Source organism: Sus scrofa, chromosome 14 (genome assembly GCF_054392235.1).
Source record: "Sus scrofa isolate SSC_HxYL_T2T_F1_AM1 chromosome 14, Sscrofa_HxYL_maternal_Yorkshire_Landrace_v2.0, whole genome shotgun sequence".
Taxonomy (NCBI): Eukaryota; Metazoa; Chordata; class Mammalia; order Artiodactyla; family Suidae; genus Sus; species Sus scrofa.
Genome location: NC_139396.1, coordinates 53,685,766 through 53,707,050, shown reverse-complemented (window position 1 = coordinate 53,707,050; position 21,285 = coordinate 53,685,766). Strand labels below are relative to the sequence as shown.

The 21,285-nt window shown below is 46.8% G+C and overlaps 1 protein-coding gene across 46 annotated transcripts in view; it reads right to left on the bottom strand.

The window, feature by feature from the left end:
- CUX2 (cut like homeobox 2) overlaps window positions 1-21,285 on the bottom strand; it is a 296,127-nt gene that overhangs the window by 104,705 nt on the left and 170,137 nt on the right. For 31 of the 46 annotated variants that reach the window (XM_084996003.1, XM_084996016.1, XM_084996011.1 and 28 more), the window contains 2 exons: window positions 6,495-6,605; window positions 2,907-2,954 (listed from right to left, as the gene is read on the bottom strand). The exons of 3 other annotated variants lie outside the window; for them this stretch is intronic. In XM_084996003.1, the coding sequence (XP_084852129.1) occupies window positions 2,907-2,942 (36 nt within the window). In that variant the 5' untranslated portion in view covers window positions 2,943-2,954; window positions 6,495-6,605. The remainder of the gene's footprint in view (window positions 1-2,906; window positions 2,955-6,494; window positions 6,606-21,285) is intronic. 12 more of the 46 variants (XM_084996022.1, XM_084995999.1, XM_084995996.1 and 9 more) reach the window with 3 other exon arrangements.

The window sequence follows — 21,285 nt, the reverse complement described above, 5'->3', positions numbered from 1 at the left end:
TCTGTGCGACTTGATTATGTTTGCTAAATTATTGCTTTGAATTATCTTTCATAAAGCAACTTTTGTAATTAGCGGGGCTTTCGTCTTGCTCTTTTCTCTGCGCGCAAGGATATTCAAACTTTGGCCATTTCAAGCTGTCTCCATTAAGCCACCTTCTCTGGCTGTCTTTGTTTCCCTGAGCAGGAGGAATCAAGACTGTCCTTTAAGCAATCAAGGCGGGGAGGAAAAGCTTCCTTGATTCACAGCAGGGCAAATTCACTTCCTCTCCGCCCCCCGCCCCCCCCCAACCAGCTCAAAAAAAAAAAAAAAAAAAAAAAAAAAAAAAAAAAGAAAGAAAGAAAGGAAGAAACAGCCTATACATACATAGTATGAAAAGATAAAAGGACACCCAGATTCTGTATACACCAGGGCTGGTGGAGTGAAATTAAGGAATGAACTTGAACATGTTATATTTCAACAAGAGGCCCGCGCTGGGGAAGAAGGAATGACAGTACGATATTCAGCTGCTGCATTTTATGGGTTAGTTTATGTGACTCTGGAAGGTGTTTGCCTCAGGGAATATTCCTGGGAGGTGATTAATGCCCACTTGGGAATCCTCAGCTCTGAGCCCAGAGCCTAGTGGATCATAAGAGGGAAGCAGCGTAAAGGATGAGCTCTCATTAAAAAAATTAAAATGAAAATCAAATTTGGATTATAAACGGCCTGTGCGTGTGCAGTTTGTTCTGGACGAAGAAGATGCTTTTTATTAACACCTTTCTTTGCTGGCGCTTCTCCCCTGAGGCGCGGGGAGGGACATGGCGGCCGAATGGATTAGTCAATAGATCATGAGGAAAGCAGGGGTTTGGGGAATAAAACTCCAGACAAATGTAGTCTTTTTGGTACATTAAAGGGACGATGTAAAACCCTCTTAAGAAAATTAACGAAGTTCTTTGAAGATTCCCCAGCTATTGAAACAGTGTCTATTCAATACGCCAGTGGGTTTGGAAATGACAATTTAGGTTTTGTGTCTTTTGGCCTCACTAAGAAAGACTCTTTCTCCTCCCGCACTTATTGAGCACCAACTGTGTGCCAGGTACCATGTCAACTGCCTCCACCCTGCTTAGTTCTTAGAATCCTTACTGTTAGTCTCATTTTCCAGAAGAGGAAAGCTGCAGCTCAGAGAGCTTAAGGAACTCTCCCCAGGCCACACAGTTAGGGTAAGCAGCAGGGCTGAGATTCAAGCCAGGCTCATCTGAGTCTGAGTCGCATGTGCTTTCTACCACGCTGCACTTGGATCTCCTCTGGAGCATTGCCAAAATCTAATGTTTAACTCTTTCTCCTATTGAAAAGAGGACATAAGTTGTGCCTTCTTCCTACAGGGACAGAACCCCCTTCTTCTAGACAAAGAGCCTTAAACACCTAGTTAGGAAAGAGGCAGACCCCATCCCAGGCACAGCAGAGACCAAATAAACCTTGTTGAAGGTGTCTGATAAGAGGAATAATAAAATAATAAGACTTCTAATATGTAAGGTAATGTTCTAAGCACTCCAGGGGTATATTAACTTTGTTCTTCTTCAACCATAACCATATGAAATAGGCATAAGTGTTACACAATTTTATAGGGTGTGAAACAGAGGCACAGAGAGGTCAAGTAACTTGCCTATGGTCAAACAGCTAGTAATTGGCAGAGGCGGGATTCAAATCCAGGTTGCCTCTGGAGTCTCTATTCTTCACTCCCTTGTAGCTCTCTATGCCAGGCATTCCATTAAACGCTTTCCTTTCATTATATTTCAGTTAATTCTCAAAACAACATGAAAAGAGCTGTAGTATCTGAATTTCCCTTTAACAGACCGGGAAACTGAGGCTCTAAGTGACCAAGAGTAGCCCCACCACACCAACCCAAGCAAGGGAACGGCTGAGAAAGTGACGCCTCTATACACAATGCTCAATGCCTGTCTTTGGGCTGGGCAGAGGGATCAGCTGCCTGAGAGGGCTTGTGTGCTGAGTGCTTCTCACAGGACCGTGAGCTGACAGATGGGGACCACCCTTTTTAAAAACACAAAGCCGTAACAACACATTCCTAACATGATTGGTCTTTTCTAGCTTCCCTGCCCCCCTTCCAGCTCAGGCACTTCACAACCAAATGAATCAATATAGGACAGTCCTATAAATAAATAAGCACATAAGTCAACTCAGTAATAAAATGAAAAGATGAACAATATGGAAATCAGCGACATTTGTGTAAATCCGGTTATCGTTTACTTTAATATTGCCTTATGCACTTACGTGGTTCCAAAGAGACAGATTAAAGCAATGTGGCCCTTGGTGGAGGACAGACTTAAAATGCATCTCCACCAGCCAGGTCTGAGAAGGGCCGATCCTTCCAGGGTCCTGCCTGGATCCCTGGGAAGACCGAGAAGAGCCCCCTGAAGACAGAGGCCTTTCCCTTCTTCCGCTCCCCTGACTCAGTATAATTCTGTTCTTTTCCTAGCCTACCTCCCGCGCCAGTCAGACAGGTGGACATTCTCCGAATTCTCATCACAAAGTCAAGTAAAGAGGAGAAACAGGGGAGGTTCAGCTCCATCCCCAGGCCCCAAGAAGGCAAGAGAACTGGCTGAGGACAGCTTAGCTGCTGCCAAAGGAACTAGGGCCCAATGGGCTGGCAGGAAAGGATGTGAAAGTGTAGATTTTATACACTCAGAGGGTGGGTGGTAATGAAGATTTCAGAGCAGGCAGGAATTCCACCAAACAGAAGAGACAGTCCATCGCGATACCAAAGGCGGATCTGGAGGGCATGGGGCAGAGTTTGCAATGAGGAAGTTTCCCCCAAGCTTCCAGAGCTGCTGGCATCCTCTGGCAACTCCAAGTGGGATAGGAGAGGGAACTGGGGAGTATTTTTGTGACATGCCATGGGCCTTGGGTCTTACCTCAGCTTGGAAGCTTTTTAATACAGGAGCCACCATCTCTCTGATTTCCTGAAAAAGAGATCAGCAAAGAGTTCACCGTGGTGCCAGGTGGGCTATCCCCATGGCCCCTGCTTGCAGCTCATTGCTGTCCCCCGACTGAGCATTCCCCAAGGGTTCCTGCACGCCATGAAATTTCATGAGGGTTCCTCATAGATACACCTACCGACAGACACAAACACACGCGAAGGTGCCAAGCCAAATCCAACTGGGACACATCAAGCACAAGTTTCTTTCCTGCAGGACTTTTTGGAGCCTTTAATATAATGCACATTGGGGATTTCTGGGAGATGGAGAGAGGAAGTAGCATTTCCCAAATGGATTTGATCATGGGATGCTCTTTTACGCAGAGTACCTCATGGGATATGTGGGCCATCAGGGGCCATTCTTTGGAGAAGAGGCTGGAGAGGCTCCACACCCAGGGCCATGTCACCAAAGCCCCTTCATGAAAACCTTCTGTCCTTTAGGCATTACTCAAGGGATGGTCTCCTTAGGCTGCCACTTCTACTTCCCTACCCAGCTGCCCCCTTCAGCAAAGACTGCATTTTGCATTTTAGCAATATCCTCTGTGCTGTGGTTCATTCCTCACCAGAAGGTGGAGTTTCTGGGGGCTTGGAGGGGTCAAAACCCATGGCACCTAGCTCAGAAGAAGGGCTCTGCAAATGTTTGATAAACTCTATGACACTGGGCTGTCTTCAGAAGGCAGCCTTCTATTTCTGGACCCTAATTTCATGCCTCTCTCTAGTAACCTTAAGGTTCCCAGACCCAAGGGTGCCCATGGTGGACTCCTATGAGTTCTCTCCAGCATGCAAGAGGGAGGCCTTTTAGAACTGAGTGTCTCAAGATCCCCACCTTAAATGCTCCAGGTTCTTCTAAGACCCGCTGGTGACTCGAGAGAGTAGAGACGGAAGGGGGTAGCAGAGAAAAGCAGGAAAGGAAGAGATGGGCTAGAGAACACGTATTTTAGGTGAAGAATAAATCAATAAATTAACTATGAAATAAGGTTGTGTTGTTTCAGTCCCTGGAAACTATCCTTCTTCTGGGTCCTGGCTACCCTTGCTTATGATTTGTGGCCCCCAGGGCCTCTCAGAGCCAATGATATACTGAAGTTTGCTGGGGATCTTCAGGAGGGACAACGTGTGAGTGCCTGTGAACCTAGTGGATTTATTTGATCATAAGGTGCACGGCAGGCTGAGCATGGAAAAGGAAACTTATGAAGACCTAGGTTCAGGTTGTAAACTCCAATGTCCATGGAGGCTGGAGGAAGTGGACGTGAGGGAGACAGGCTTGGAGGTCCCATGGCAAATCTCAGAACACAGCTGATCAACTGTTTCTGATGACTGCCATGTGGGCGTGGAGCCTCTGTGTGGCCAGACCTATCAAAGAGTCTCAAAAGATATGGGAAATCTGAGTTTTGGGGTGAAATCAGAGATGCTAAATATTGTCAATTTATTGTAAAATTTGAAAGACTGTAATAGACCAAAACAAAACAAAACACGACAAACTGACAGGAAAACTCTGGTCTGGGTTCAGGAATTGTTAGTGTTGAAAGGGGCTCAGAAGCCATCTCCAGTCCCCTGAATTTACAGAGAGGGACACAGAAGACTTGAGAGGGGCTGGCTTGTTCAAGGTCCCAAAGCCAATGAGCGGCACAGGTGGAATTTGAATGCAGGTCAACAGATATCCAAACAGGCTCTGTTGACAACTCCACGCTCAAGTGAATTTAGGGGATTCAAATCTGAGGGCCACCGTGGGGTTGGTGGGACTTTGGGCCAATGCCAGCTATTTCTAGAAGCTTGTTGCCCTGTCTGCTTGACCTCTGGGGGAAAATGAGCAAAGGCACCAGTAGGAGGTGAGCTGGGCACCAGCCAGATGATGTTCTTAAATAAAGCCTTGGCATGACTCTCCTCATCAGGAGAGACTAGTTCCAAAAATGAGAATTTTCAGAGGCGCGACTATAATAGGAATGGAAACTTATTCCTCCTAATTACATAATTGCATAATTATGCAGTATTAAAATTATGTAAGCTGAACTCAGGCTTAAAACCTGGCCTGGATTTCCCTCATCACCTGGGCGTTCCCACGTGGCCCAGGGGAAGGAGGACAAAATGATGGGCTGGGAAAATCCACGGCCATTTCATCTCTGCTTCCCAGAGACGGAAAAGTCAGAGGCAAAACTTCTGGTTCTCCTTCTGGGCAGAAAGACTGGTTTAAAGACTAAGCTGTCCTCTGTTCTAAGAGGGAAGAGAAGGATGTTCAGAATCTCCCTAAGCTTTCTTAGCTCCCACTCTCACCAAGGGCTTGACTTGGCCTTTCTGAAATCGAAACACAGTAGAGAGGCTCAGGTCTGAGAGTCCCTTCCCTTTGCCCAGCGTAGCCTCCCTCTGCCCTCACACCCAATTCCTCCATGGACAAGTGCTAACGAGATCCTACTTCCCACTCTTGCCTTGGAGAACCAAGCCAAAGCTATCTATGGCTTGTGTGAGGGAGATTTCACGGCAAAGAGACTGACCTCTCTGTGCTCGCTTGGTCTGACGCCTTGGTAGGCCTACTTCTTCTACAACTTTCCATGCCCGCCCCCACCTCCCCCTCACATCCGTAAGATGGCAACAGGCCCCCTAGGTGATTCCAACAGGCGGAGTGGAGTCAACATGTCCAGGTCTAATGTCTCCCGACTAGCAGGTCCTGTCTGGCCCTCCTCCAAGATCTAGGCCACCTGAGCAGGTGAGGACAGAGCACTCAACTGTTAACCCTCTGCTGACTACAGAGAAGCACAGCTGGCTTGGGAGTGGGAGGGGTATCCATTGCCTATAATGGCTCTGATGTGGCACATCCCTGCCAACATTACATGGAGTCAGAAGGTTTCATTTCTCCTATTTGTGTTTATTTCCATCATTTAAAAAAAAAATTGAGAAGGAATAGGGGGCTTGATAGAAGAGGAAAAAGAAATCACATATTCACCCCTGTGAAGAAAGAAATGTGTCTATTCCAGTCTCTTCCCTGGGGGATTCCTAGCATTGTGGGGGTTTGGTCACTATCTGGACCACACTCACGGCAGCTGGGAAAGACAAAGCTGCTGGCTGGAGCCACAAAGGATGAGGCGAAGGGGAAGAATGAGGCCCATTTATGAGGATTGGGAGGCAGGGTCAGAGAGGGAGAGAAGGACGGGAGAGGGTGTTAGAGTCTACAGCCGTCATCTCCCGGATGCCAATGGGAAAGCAAAATAAAATCGGGAACTCCAGACCAATTGTCTTTGTGGTCAAGGCCAAGCATTTGATTTAGACATTCATGTGAGGGGAAAAAAGGATGTCTTACAGAGCCCTCAAAAACAATGACTTCCATGGAAAAGCGTCCTGTTCTTACTCCATACAGCACTGCTGAGCACCGCTATACCAAGAAATACCGAAAGGTTGGGGGCTGTAATTTTTCTTTGTGGCTAATTAGCTTCTTTTCTTGTTAGTCACTTATGTCTACAGTTTTCAAAATATAGTTTGAACAGAGAAAAATCTGCATTCCTACTGAGTTAATTCTATAACAGCAACTATACTGTACCTCAGGTACATTTTTCTTAAATTCCCGGCGGAGTTCAATTAAATGTTTATGAGAATGTTCACTCTCCTCCTGCCGTGCAGACAGCTCGGAAGCGACGGAATTAAGCTCCTTCTGGAACAATAAAAAAATAAAAATAAAAAAAAATAAAAGAGAGAGAGAGAGAAAAGAAAAAGATTTTTTTCCTCCTTTTCCTTTTTAATCATCGTATAAAACAGCATTTCGAACAAGTTTTCTTAACTTACAAAAAAGCTGAGAAAAGACAGGATATTGACTCCTGGCACAAATGAATAATTTACGAAACTGGGGTTGCAACCGAAAAAAATATCCAGGACAGCTTTTTTGCTTGTCGGAAGTCAGGCCAGATCAATAGTCTCCCATAAAGTTGGGTGGAGCTGTTTTTTTTTTTTTTTTTTTTTTCCATTTCTCCCCTATCCCTCTGCCCCACCTCTTAAATTTCCAAAGGAGTGATGGCATAAGCTTGTCAGTAACTGTGGAAAACATCTCCAAACCGTGTCAAAATAGTAAAGTGCGGCATATTGTATGGGCATATTATAGTGTAAGAAAGTGCTGTCGACAGCTTTCATATATCAGAGGTGGGAACTGTTCCAACTATGACTTACTTACACTTAAGGGTTCATAAATACGCCTTTTAAGATATAGATGGCTTTTTAATTTCAGTAGATTTTGGAAAAATGAAGGTGCCAATAAGAAGCAAGCTGACCTTTTGTGTATCCTGCAGTAAATCATTTAAGGTTCACTTCAAGTATAGAAATATTTCATTGAAGACTCCTGGATTCAGAAGAAAAAGATTGGAAGGAGCCTTGCCCGCTTATGTGCAATGAAGGCTTCAGACCAGGTTTTTTGCAGGACGTACCGTGGAGGGGGAAAAAAAAAGAGTGCAGGATGGACGTGGGGGAGGCTCCAGCTCACACATGACAGACAGTGTCTGCTGGTCGTACATGTATATTTGATCACCCCTCTTGCAGCTTTCTTCACTTTAATGGTGGCAGTTTCATAAGGGGAGTACAATTCACCATGAGTTGTCATGGATTTCATTTGCATAATTCAAGAAATTCTCTGTTTATGTGGTCTGCTGCTTTCTTGCACCATCCTGAGATGGGCTTTTTTTCTGGACCATAACTCGAAGAGCATTTCTGTATATATCACCCGATTATATTTGCAGCAATCAAGCCCCATAATTTCCTAAATCCGGTGATGCAATAAATTTCTGCAATCAGATTTATTAAAAACACACACGCAGATGCGAGTGTATTTCTAGGGTGAACTCTTTAATCTAACATATGTATGATGAGGCCCGGCACCGTGTTGAAAGACCCCATTTGTCATCGCTAATACGCATTCATCTTGCACACACAATGAAACAGTTTTACCATTAGATAATGAAATAAAAGTACTATTAACCCGCTGCAAATCCTTTTCCCTCCAAGAGACGAAATGCATGGTAATTGTCTTATATCATGTCTGAGAGTCGGTAAATCTGCTCAGTAGCAGTTCACCACAGCACCATAAACCTCGTACTCTTCAGAGGCTGGAGAGCCTACCCCAAACCTGGGATAAGTGTCTCTGCCTGTGGAGCCTTTGGGAGAAATTGGGGATGGAATTTCCATTTCGGGAGAAATGTCTAACCTCTTTGGAGAATCATGAGATTAGAAGCGAAAAGGTTGAGGCAAAAAAGCAACCATTAAAACAGAGGGTCAAGGGATTCGTGAATGCACTGCTCTCCAAGGTGCTGAAACCAATTTATGCCACAGTGCTGGCTACGCCAGCTCCAACATGTAGGGGCTTCCAGTCCAAACGTCCCATGGAATTTTGAGTCAGGTGGAACAAGGTGTTATGAGAGAGACGGGGAGAGAGACAGAAACAATTTCTGACAGTCTGCCAAAGTAACAGAAAAGATAAGAAGACTTCTGGTTTATCATCATTTAAAAACAATTGTAATTTCCAATAAAGAAACCACAATCGATCATGACCAAAACATCGAGTGAGTAAGGGAGAGATCTATATCTGCAGCACTAGGGCTGATCAAAGATCAGGTGGTGCTGCCAGGTGGACAGAACTCACTTGGCAGGAGAGAAGGAACTAGAATGTCATGGTCAATCTGAATTGCGGCAGAGTGCTCACAGTTTTTCTTAGTTTTTCTCATCTATCTTGAAAAGAAAGCTATGATTTTTATATTGCTACAGGACAAAGAAAACTAGGACTTGGTTTAACATCACATGGTTTTGGATGATCATATCTGATACCATGTTTTAAGAATGCCTCTCTTCCAGCATCCCAGCAACCTTGTGGGGGTTGGACTTTGACTCCTCATTTAAAACATCAAACCCAGGTTCCAAAAGGAAATCTCAGAGAAGGGTAGTCCAACGGTCTGATGTGCTGTACCAGACAATGAGGCCATTCAACTGCACCGACTCCCTCCACCCGACCCCCCAGGCTGCTGGTGGGTGCAAATCTGTCTGCTGCATCCGCACTGCAGACAAAGCAGAGGCGAGACCAGATGGGGAACATCAGCAGGCCCCCAAACACAGCTGCACAAAAGCCCAGCTCCTGGTGTCTTTCCTGTTCATTCCTCAAAGTGCAGACAATGGGACTGATGTCCATGTTCTTCTCAACTTGGCCTACATCTGTGCTCACCTTTCAACCCCGAATTCTTGCCACATTTCTATGGTAAGTATGCTAACAACAACAACGACAACAATGATAATAGTAAATAATATTAACTACCATCTATTGGGTGCTTACATGTAGCAGGCACCATGCTAAGCTCTTTGTATACATTATCTCACATGGCAAACACATTAACATGTCTGTAAAGTGATTCAGACAGGGACTGAGAAACAAATCACAGTCATTTTTAATCATTCAGGTGTGAATGATCTCCTTGGTGGATTATAAAGACAAAGTTGTATTACCCTGCTCTTCATAGAGCCTCTGCTCCACTTCCTCACATGGTAGGGGGACGTCCAGGGAGCTTGTAAATGTGTAAAGCGTCAAGCACATACTAAGTGTTCAAGAAATGTTGGCTGATATTAATTTAGATAAACTGAGAGTTCAGAGAACGTCCCACTAGATCAGTGATTTTAAGAGTTCTAGATTTCACAGGTCAGTAAAAATCTCACCTCCCCTCACCCTTAATAAGAGGATGACAGAGTATTGCTGAGTTTTACTCTATCCGGCAAAGACATTATAAACCACTCCCTCCTCCTGCTAAAAGATTGGCTATCTGAACATTAACAAAGCAAGACAGCCAATGACAGAATTGACAAGTCTTTTAAAATAAACACATTTAAAATGAAAAAGCTCACAGCACTGTATTTATTTTGAAGGAATGTAAAAAACGCTCATAAACGTAAATCAGCACCGGTTTGAAGTTGAGTTTTAAAAACAAACGTCTGAACCACCATGCATATACACAGCTAGCAGGGCTTCTTCTTTGATGATCAAGCAGAACTTGGGATCCTTCCCACTCAGCCCCCAGGCCCCAGCCCCCAGCCCCAGCCCTAGGGGAGCCATGATTAACACAGCCCCAGACTTTGGGCCAGGCCCAGGCGGGGAGGAGACTCATCTGATTAACCGGCCATCAGCAGCAGACAGACAGCCCGGAGCCCGGCGCAGACCATTCAAATAATGATCATCATAAACAGCCCATTTGCAACTAAAAAGAAATAATTTTAATGAGCTTGAAGCAGATGATAGATGCAGCTGAGGCTCAGGCCAGTGTGCAGAGAGAAAGGAAGCAGGGACTGAGCTGCACCCAGGACCAGGAATGGTAGGAAGAAAGATGCTGGGGGCAGGGAGGAAGGGCTCTTCTGATGGGACCCACAGCCCCACTGATTGCCCATGGGAAGTGTCTACTGCCTGGGGAGGGTCCTAAGCTCCAAGATGGTCTGCCATCAGCTTGCTGGGCAACCCTGGCACTTAGACTTCCAAGGCACTCAGAGTCCTGGAACACATGAGCCAGAAGGAACTTATAAGGTTCTCCAGTCCATCACTGTCTGAACTTTGACCACATATACCCCTCTGTATGCATTTTGCCATATAGCTATTCTACATGAACTGCTGTTTACCCCTATTTTTCTTATTGATTGAGACATGCATAGATTTAAGTTCAATTTTAAGGTCAAATTTTTACACCTTTACAACCACTGCCCAGATAGAGATACAGAATATTCATACTCTAGTGCCCTCTCCTAGTTAGTACCTCCCAAAGCAACCATCCTTCTGACCCTAGCAACACACATAAATTTTGCCCATCCCTGACCTTTACACAAGGACTCCCCCTTTCTTTTTTTAGGGCCACAGTCATGGCATATGGAGGTTCCTAGGCTTGGGGTCAAATCTGAACTGTAGCCGCCAGCCTATGCTACAGCAATGCCAGATCTGAGCTGCATCTGTGACCTATACCACAGTTCATGGCAATGCTGGATCCTTCACTCACTGATGAAGGCCAGGGATCGAACCTGCGTTCTCATGGATACTAGTCAGATTCATTCCCACTGAGCCATCACAGGAACTCCTTCCTCTTTTTTTAAAAAAACAAAAGTCCATTTGAAAAGGAAATTCCTTTTATCACTAGAGGATCCTATGCCATAAACAAATGTCTTTAAAATAAAAGTACAATGAAAACAAAGCACTGCTGTCTGCCTTTGTTCTAAAAGGAGGTTGGCGAGTGCTGGAGAGGCATTAAAGGAGGTACAGTATTAAAAGAGACTTTCCTTTTCCGTTCGAATGAAAAGGAATGGATGAGCACTGAGAAGGGCTAACTGTTGCTCCTGATACAAGTCTGTCTCTTTGAATGTCAGGTCTACTTAACAATCGTCTCACATCCTATCAGTGGGTTAGTTCCCACACTTTAGCTAACACTAACTGAATCTGATTCTCCCATTTTAAAGATGAGGAAACTAAGGCAAAGGCAGCTTAGGCTACCTGCCCAAGCCACACAGCTGGTTAAGAGGCTGGATTTCCTCAGAGGGGAGGGAGCTCTTGGGTGAGGAAGGTAAACTGGGTTATTTATGTGGAGCGCAAACTGAACATTCTCAGTTCAAGTGTTTGGGAATCTGACAAGAACATGTAGGGTTTTTTTTGTTTGTTTGTTTGTTTGGTTGGGTTTTTTTGTAGGGCTGTACCTGTGGCACATGGAGGTTCCCAGGCTAGGGTTTGAATCGGCAGAGCTGTAGCCACTGGCCTACACCACAGCCACAGCGACATCAGATCTGATGGTGCAAACTACACCACAGCTCATGGCAACGCCGGACCCTCAACCTACTGAGCGAGGCCAGGGATCAAACCTGCGTCCTCATGGATGCTAGTCAGATTTGTTTCTGCTGAGCTACGATGGGAAATTTCAAGAACACTTAGTTTTGAAAGAAATTTAATACATGATCTTGACCTGAAGTGTCAACAGTGTACAAAGCTTTGAGCTAGATGCTATGTTCTTATAGTGGAAATACACATAAGACACAATCTGAGTTGTGCACATTCATGTCAATTTCCCCAGCATGTGTTCACACTCTTCTGGCTCTGAAGACACCCCCATACTTGGACACATCCCCCTAATACCAGCTCTGAGAAGAGACCTTCTAAAAATGATGCCATGATTGCTGCGGATCAGGGGTTAAGGAAGAGAGGACCTCAGATGTTCCCATGCTTTGAAGGGGTTTCATTTAGAGAAAAAAAACTCTTCCTCGACATGTTCCTTTACTGCTCAAAACCCTCTTCTGGATCTCCACTGCTCTAAGACAATGGCCACTCTCACCATCTAGGTGTCACTGGGTCTGTGCCAGCCTTTCCCATCTTTCTCCTTTCTTCCCAGACTGAATTCCTTGCCGGAATCCATAGGCACCAGAGTCTCCCAACTCCATGGTTCAACAGACTTCATTTCTTCAGCCCAGATGATCTTTCTTTCTGGCCTCACCCACAGCATGCAGAAGTTCCTGGGCCAGGTATCGAACTTGCACCAGTAATAACCAGAGCCACAGCAGTGACAACACCGGATCCTTAACCTACTGAATCACCAGGGAACTCCCTCTTTTGTCTTTAGTTTTCTTCTTAGTATGTATTACTATCAGGCACACTATGTATTTTATTTCCTTAAATTTTACTTACTAGAATGCAAATTCCATGACAGCAAGACAGAAATTTCGGTCCTTTACCCCTTATCCTCAGTGCCTAGAACTCCTGATACATAGTCGGCACTCTAGAAATGTCTATTGGTTGAATATATGAACGAATAAATGAGTGCTATGTCAGAAACCCTAAAAGAGCTTGGTCTGTCTGGGAAACAAGGACAATGATCAGAGACCATAGACCTGTGTCCTATTCTGGCTCTGACCCCTCACTAGCAGTGTGACCTTGGACCAGAGATTCGACCTCAGTTTTTGTGTCTCTAAAATGGGGGTAAAATTTTGTGCCCCTATGGTTACTGCAAAGATCCCTCGAGAATCGGACTGTAAATAGCGACAGCCCCAGGGATACTGTTTAAACCTCTCACATCTGTCTAGGATCTTCAGTGCCCATACTCTCTCCAATGGAATGTCAGTTCCTCAAGGGTGGAGACTGTGTCTTGTTCACAGCTGTAGCCACAGGCTCTATCTAGATCAAGGCCAGATGCAGAAAAGGCACTCAAAAAACACTGGTGAATGAATGACTGTTAGGTATAAGCATGAGAAGGCCTCTGTGGCAGGAGCAGATGGAGCCCTCTTTATGGGAGCCAAACATCCCATTCTGCATCTTGTTCCATGGAGCCATTCAGGGCTTTGCCATCAGAGTCCCAGGCAAACACTGAGGACAAGGGTTTCTGAGCATGCTGTGGGGCATGGCTGGAGTGTTGCCCTCAGAAAGGCCTCAAAGGCTGGATCTAGGAGTGGGGTCTAGGGATGACCTGGGACAGAGGGCACATGCTGGCCTGCCATGAGCAAGGAGACAAGACAAGACGGATGACTCTGCAGCCCGCTGAGATGGATAACTGAGCCGAAGCTGAGAGACAGCCTGGGTTACCAGAGCCATCCATCACTCCCTGCACTGTATGTAAATTTCAGATGCCAAGATGTATTGGGCCAATTATCCGAGGCCAGGGCAAGGGGCGGTACCTTTGAGAAACAGTTCCCAGCCAAGCTGGCTTTACTGCATTCCATCAGCTGGATGAGGGTGATAGTTCACGATCAGGTCAAAGAGCCCACTGAGAGGACTGTGGCCAAACCCCAAGGCCTGGGTGTGTGGGTGAGGCTGCCAGCAACTTCTTAGCAAACTCCCAGTGCAGTGATAACAATAATATGATAACTGTCCCATAGAGGGCTTACTAGGTCCATACTAACTGGCATATAAAAGTTCATTTAATTGCCTCAATAGTGCACGGCATGCAGTGGATTCTCTGGAAACGTCTGTTGAGGGAGCAAATGAATGGTGCTGTGATGCACGTGCCATTTTATACATGGTACCTGCAGAAAAACAAAGCCATTTGCTAGGGTCACACTTTCTTCTGAATTCCTTCCTCCAGATGCTTATGAGGCAACCTTCCCCTGACCTTTCTGTCAGACAAGGAATCATGCAGCATAAAGACCAGGAGTGCGGCTGGGCCTGGTCATTCTGTCTGTCCATCTGTTTGTCTACTTGTCCATCCATCCATCTAGGCACTCACTCATTTACTCAACTATAATTTAAGTGCCTACAAAGTTTCTCAGAACAAGCCAAACCTAGGTCTTGCTCTCAGAGTGTTTGGTCATGTAGGGCGCATAGGCAATTAAAACTGGTCCACCAGGTGCTCCTAGCAGCTCCCAAAGCTCTGGCTTCCAGAACATCCAGGTGGCAATTTGCTTTTAGCTGGAGGCAGGCCAAGAGCCCACATTAGGCAGGCAGAATGGGTTCCAGTCCAGATGTTCTTATTTACTGGCTCTGTAAGTCTGAGCAGACCCTTGGCCTCTGTGCATCTAGGACTTACTGCTGTAACGGCATGCCCTCCCTCTAGTGGATGCAGGCAGGATGAGAGGCTTGTGGCTGGCAGGGGGCCCAGGGGCCTGGAAGGGCTGGGTGCTCAGGGGCCAAGGCTGACACTTGAGCTGGGGCCACAGTCACCCCTAAGTCCTGAGGGGGCAGTAACCTTCCCTGCCCTGGTGTTGGGCTGAGGCCCAGGGTTACAGTGGGGACATTACTCTCGTCAGCAAATCCTGTCCGCTTGATCCAATCAATTCTCATCCTGCTGCCACTGTAAACTAGGCTCGCCTGGGTGACCACAGAAACCTCATCAGTGGGCTCCTCACTGCTGCTGTCATCTTCCTACAGTCCTTTCCCTACCAGACAGCTACAGAGATATAGTTTAAACGTGTCACATCCTGTCCCTTCTCTGCTCAAAACCCTTTCATAGCTGCCATGTGACTCAGCATCAAGGCCCAAGTGCCTCAATGTTAAGGCCCTATGCGACTTAATTCTGTCCTCACTTCCTTTTGCTACCCACCCACTCACTCTCCTTGAGCCACACAAAGCCTCTGCGGGCTCTGGAACATATCACAATCCTGCCACGGGGCCTTTGCACTGGCTGTTCCCTCTGCCCGAAATGCTGTGGGTTTCTTTCCATTTTGTCTTGTTTTGTTTTGTTTTTTCGGTTTGTTTGTTTTTCGTGGTTTTTTTTAGAATTCTACATGGGTTTCTTCCTTGCTTCCTCCAGGTCTTAGCTCTTACACTACTTTCTCACAAAGGCCTGTCCTACCATCTCATTTAAAATAGCAAGCACTTGCTCCCTACCTCACTTGTTTTTCTCTCTGCTTATTTCTCTAAATGGCACTTGTCATCTACACATTTATGTAGTTACTGCTCTTTTTGTTTACTGCCTGTTTCCACTGCCACCCCACCCCCAAATGTCAGATCCAGAAGGACATGGAATTTCTTTGGGCTACTGCTGTATCCCTGATGCTTGGTACACAGTAAGTACTCAATACCAGTTAAATGAACGAATGTATGAATAAAGGAGCAAGTGAAAGATATGCTGGCCAACCCTGGCCCCAAACCTCCATCCCCAGCAGTTTCCTCCTCATCTCCAAGGCCCCACCCCCATCTCCAAGCATCAGCCAGGAAAACAAGCTAGTTCCTGCTGCAGGCGGGACCTGGAGGTGGCTGTCCTTGAGATAGGATGCCAATCAAACACCTAATTATCTCGCCACGAACCCGGGAGCCACATCCGATCACTTCCTCCTGCCCTTGATTGCTGTTTTATATTCCAGAGTTCTCAGATGTAAAACCTCGTGGCACTAGGAAAATAAAGTGGTCTCCGCTCCAGCGGGTGTCAGGTGAGGGGCCTTGGACCCCATGAACCCCCTCTCAGGCAGGGCTAATGCATCTGGGTCAGCTGGGTGAGCTGGCCGGGCAGCTCCTCTCTGCAGGCTTCCCTCTCCTCAGTTAAAAAGGGGGGGGGTTATTCACATCAGGTAATCATTCATTCACTCATTCACTTATTTCAGTGTTTACTGAGCACCCACTATGTGCCAGGCACTTGCTAGGGGCCACAGCAGTGATTACTCATCATATCACAGGAACTAAGTGCCTGCTATTTGGTGTCACTTTTTATGCCCTGGCTCTTCTCATCTTCTCAGCCCTTTCACAGATGGGAAACTAAGTCTCGGAGACATGATATCATTCACCTGAGATGACGTCATGCAAAAGCAGAGCTAGGCCTTGAACCCTGGTCCCTCTTTCTCCAAATCATGGCATCAGCGCTGAAATGTATGCAATTTTTCTTGAATTCATTTCTCTGAGTAGCCTCTTTTTTGAGGTGGGGGAGGATATCGGGTGTTGGAAGAAGCTCTGTGGGAACCCCAGAAAGCTCTGGGAAAATTTACTGGTGTACAGGGCTGGGGCGCACAGTCTGGGGGGGAAGGAAGCAGTTACTGAGCACCTGCTGTGTGCTAGGTGGGATTCTGGGAGCCTCGTGCAGCTCAGTGGCGGGAGCTGGCGGTCATGCAAATGCTCAGGCAGTGTCCTAAGGGAAGCGCGTTGGGAGAGCTGCAGCTGACAAAACACAGGTGCCAGCATCTGGGGGAAGGCATCCGAGAGGAAGGACATGTGGGCAAAGGTGTGGAGGGTGGAAAACCCAGGCTATGCTGGGGAACGGCTAACTACCTAGATGCATCTTAGGGACTCATGGGGGTCGAGGCTGGAAAGCTGCGTGAGCAAGGCAAGAAGGAACTGGGGCCAGAGGGGGCTGCTGGGCAGAGAGAGGCCCTTGCTTAGGCAGCTCTGGGCTTGGAGGCCAGGAGAGCAGAAATATTACATCTTGCCATGGGCCAGGTGGGTGATGGTGAGTGAGAGCAACAGGCAGGAGAGAGAAGTGACCGATTTTAGGCACCCACTGGAGAGGAATCAAGGCCACTTGGCAAATGGGAGGATCGGCCAGAGGGGGTTGAGGGTGAGATGGAGAGAGAAGGCCCTCATGGGGATGCTATAGAGGCCTTCACTCCAGGGGTCCTTGGGCCCTCCGCTGCTTGTCCTCAACCTGCTGTTGACTTTGGCAAGTCAAGACCTCTCGCTATTTCATTGGTTAAATAGGGGCAAGGACGTCTGAGGAGTTACTGAGAGGACCCAAAGAAATTTGTAGATGTAATTTCTTCCTAAACAAATGGGAGGAATCAGTGTTTAATAAATGTCTGTGGAGTTTACTTTGAAAGTGTGAAGACAAAATTTTTTTTTTTTTTTTTTGGTCTTTTCAGGGCCACACTCGTGGCTAGGGGTTGAAACAGAGCTGTAGCCACTGGCCTAAAACCACAGCCACAGCAACGTCAGATCCAAGCCATGTCTTCGACCTACACCACAGCTCATGGCAATGCCAGACCCTTGACCCACTGAGCAAGGCCAGGGATCAAACCTGCAACCTCATGGATGCTAGTCAGATTCATTTCTGATGCGCCACGATGGGAACTCTGGTTGTTGTTGTTTTAATGGCCACACCTACGGCATATGGAAATTCCTGGGCTAGGAGTCAAATCACAGTCGTAGCAATGTTGGATCTGCGGCCTCTGCTGCACCTTGTGGCAATGCCAGATTCTTAACCCACTGAGTAAGGGCAGGGATTGAACCCACATCCTCATGGATACTAGCTGAGTTTTTTTTTTTTTTTTTTTTTTTTTTTTTTAGGGTCTAGCCGGGTTCTTAATGGGCTGAGCCACAACAGGAACTCCAAGAAAAACATTTTTTAAAGAAAAATATTTTGTAAGGGTGACAAGGAGGAAAAGGGAGCCAAAGTTCACACTAAATACCACCCATTTCCGCTGCTGTTCCTAACCTGCAAGGACACTGCTTAAAGCCAGGCCTAATGCGGCTGCATCTCACACACCGGTGATATTCTTTCAGGGCTGGAAGACATCTACTTGAATAATGGCATCTCTAGGAAGGAGACCCAGACTGAATGGGGGTGGCCCAGGCAGGGTCACCCAAAAGTCCCTATGAGCCTCCTGCTAATCGGAAGACCCCAAGATTGGGTCCCTTATCTCAGCCTGTGGCCAGCATCTTGATAAAAAACCGAATTGGCTGCTTCCTGTCCAGGGTGCTGGTCTTATTTCACACTAAGCCGTGCAAGGTCCTAATATACAATTTTTCCTTCCATTTCCAGTGGAAGGGAGGGAAGGGAGGAAGGAGAGGAAGATAAAGAGCTACTTTTTATTTCTTTTTGTCTTTTTAGCTATTTCTTGGGCTGCTCTCGCGGCATATGGAGGTTCCCAGGCTAGGGGTTGAATCGGAGCTGTAGCCACTGGCCTACGCCAGAGCCACAACAACGCGGGATCCGAGCCGCGTCTGCAACCTACACCACAGCTCACGGCAACGCCGGATCCTTAACCCACTGAGCAAGGGCAGGGACCGAACCCGCAACCTCATGGTTCCTAGTCGGACTCATTAACCATTGGGCCACGACGGGAACTCCTACTTTTTATTTCTGAATTAATATCCCTTTTTATCTATCTATATTTTAATAAAATATTTATCATCCACTAATTTGATATTCCCACAGAGCCGACTTTTAATTACTTGAAACTGTACCCAGGACCCCCGACTAGCACTTAAATAAAGTGATGGACAGGAATGCCTGCCTGTAAGGTCAGGCACTGACCTGACCAGGAAAGTTCAACTACAAGACTCTGATCCTTTCTGCAGAAGGAGATGGTCCTTTCCTCTCCCTAAACCACAAAAGGCCATTTTCCCAAACAACACAGATGAGACCTTTCTCTCCAAATGCTCTCTTCCCAGGCCCGCCCAAGGAGGCTTGCATCTCTGTATTTGGAGGCATAACAGAATTTCCCCTACCTACAGACACACAGACAGTCTGTAGAGAATTGAATTTTTACTGTAGTTATTGACTGAAAGAAAACTCAAGAATGACAGACTGGCCGATCTGAGACCAGGGACTTACTTCCTCCAGAGCTTAAAGAGGCCCAGGACACAGGATGCTCATTTTCCCAGCACTGGGCCTAGATGAAGACTGAGGAATGTGGGCTGGGTTCAAATCCTGATTCGGCCACTCTCTAGCTGGGAGATCCTAATGCCTGAGCCTCAATTTCCTGATCTGTGAAATGGAAGTGATTGTCCTGAGCATCATCTCAGCCAGAGATGGGGGGTTGGACATCAAGCTGAGCTACCTAGAATAAAGGACCGAGGGTAGTGCGGAGCACTGGGGTGGCAGCTGCTCTGCAGCCCCGGGTTGAAATCTTCCTTGGTACACTTTGGTAGTGCTGATCTGGTCAAGTCACTGCTCCTCTACAAGCCTCGGTTTCCCCACCTGTGCCGTGAGGATAATAATAACATTAAATGAGTCCCAGGCACGTCACACTCTTAAATATCTCTAACTGTCCAGAAATAATAGCCGCCCCTGCTGCCGCCTTCGTCCAAGCTGCCACCATCCCTCGCCTGGACTGCTTCCAGGGCCTCCTTCCTTCCTCCCCAGCTCCCGCCCTTACCTGCCACGGTCCATTTTCCAGGCAGCAGCTGGAGTGAGCTGTTTGAAACGTGACTCAGCTCTTGCCTCTCCCTGGCTTGAAACTCTTCCAGGATTTATCTGCCATGGACTTAGATTAGAATCCAGACTCCCCCCACTGGGGCCTACAGGGAGCAGCCACTGCTCAAGGTTCCAGTTTTATGGCGGCGGACATCTCTCCCCAACTCCAGGCACGCTGATGGCTTTCTATCTTCCAACACGACAGCCTCTCTCCCACCCCTCAGGGCAGTTCCCTTTATCTGCAATCCCTTCTCACCAACCCCCGACTCTGGCACTCTCCCTGCCCCCACCCCCAAATGCTCAAGTAGATCCACTTGCTTATTGCTCCTTTTCCACAGGGCCTTCACCAATAACAAACTAAAACTACACCTTCAACCTGCAAGAGGGCAGGACTTATGTCTCTTTTGTTTTCTGCATTTCCAGCACCTGGGCCTGTACACAGTGTACAGGGCGGCTTAATAGACACTTTTCGAATGAGTATTCACTGCACTGAGTTTCTTTGTGCATCAAATGAATATAATGAATATGAAGAGACTTTGATAGCTACAAATGCTTCACACAAATACAAAATAATAATTCCTGAAGAATGGACATAGCTTACTTTGGGGCTCAGAGGTGGGAAAGAAAGAGTAAGAATAAGGAGGAAAGAGCAGAGAAAGCAGGGTGGGAGAAAATTCAGGATTAATGAGGTAGAACTAGTGTGTTCCCCATAGGACAGTTTGGGATATTTCCCCACCACTCTTGGGAGGGTGCCCTGCTGCCTGACATGTTAGCATGTCCTGATATTTTAGAGCCTGGGGGAATTACTAGGATAAAAAAAAATCCCTTCACATTTTATTTATTTTATTTATTTTATTTTATTTTGTCTTTTTCATCTTTTTTTTAGGGCCGCACCTGGGTGCGGCATATGGAGGTTCCCAGGCTAGGAGTGGGATAGGAGCTGTTGCCGCCGGCCTACACCACAGCCACAGCAACGCCAGATCCGAGTTGTGTCTGCAACCTACACCACAGCTCATGGCAATGCCGGATCCTTAACCCACTGAGCGAGGCCAGGGATTGAACCCTCAACCTCATGGTTCCTAGTTGGATTCGTTTCCACTGCGCCACGATGGGGACTCCAAAAAATCCCTTCACATTTTAAAGCCACATTTTTCACTGTGTAAACTCAGCTACAGGATCCCTTCAGATGGATCTGGTTGGGGCTGCTGGTGGGCGGCGGGTCTGGCCTGGCTGACCCAGCCAACGCACATTCATTCCAAGATGAAAGCACTTGTTCAAGGGGAGGGAAGCCATCTCTGCTCTCACACAAAACAGGTCACTGCAGATGCTGAACCTAATGTTGTTTTCAAACCACATTTTCTAAAGGAGAATGTCTGTTGTTCTTTCAAGAAATCCTCATGTTGCTTACATCCCACTCATTGACAAGCCAATGGCATTCATTCTTTCACCCATCAAACATGCATCTGAGTGCCAACTCTGAGCCAGTGCCCATCCGGTGCGGACAGTCTAGCACCTTATCTTTCATGGATGAAGGCATGGAGGGAGGGCTTTCATGGCATTTCTACTGCTCTGGGTGCTGGACAGAGTAACAACAACAAAGATAACAAGAATGGAAGCTTGTTATACGTTTTTGCCTACACTAAGAGGCAGACACCATGCTAGGGGATTTATGGCCATTCTTCTCTGAGTGTTGTAACAGTCCTTCAAGGGTGATGTTGGAGTTCCTGTCGTGGCTCAGTGGTTAACAAATCCGACTAGGAACCATGAGGTTGCGGCTTCGATCCCTGGCCTCGCTCAGTG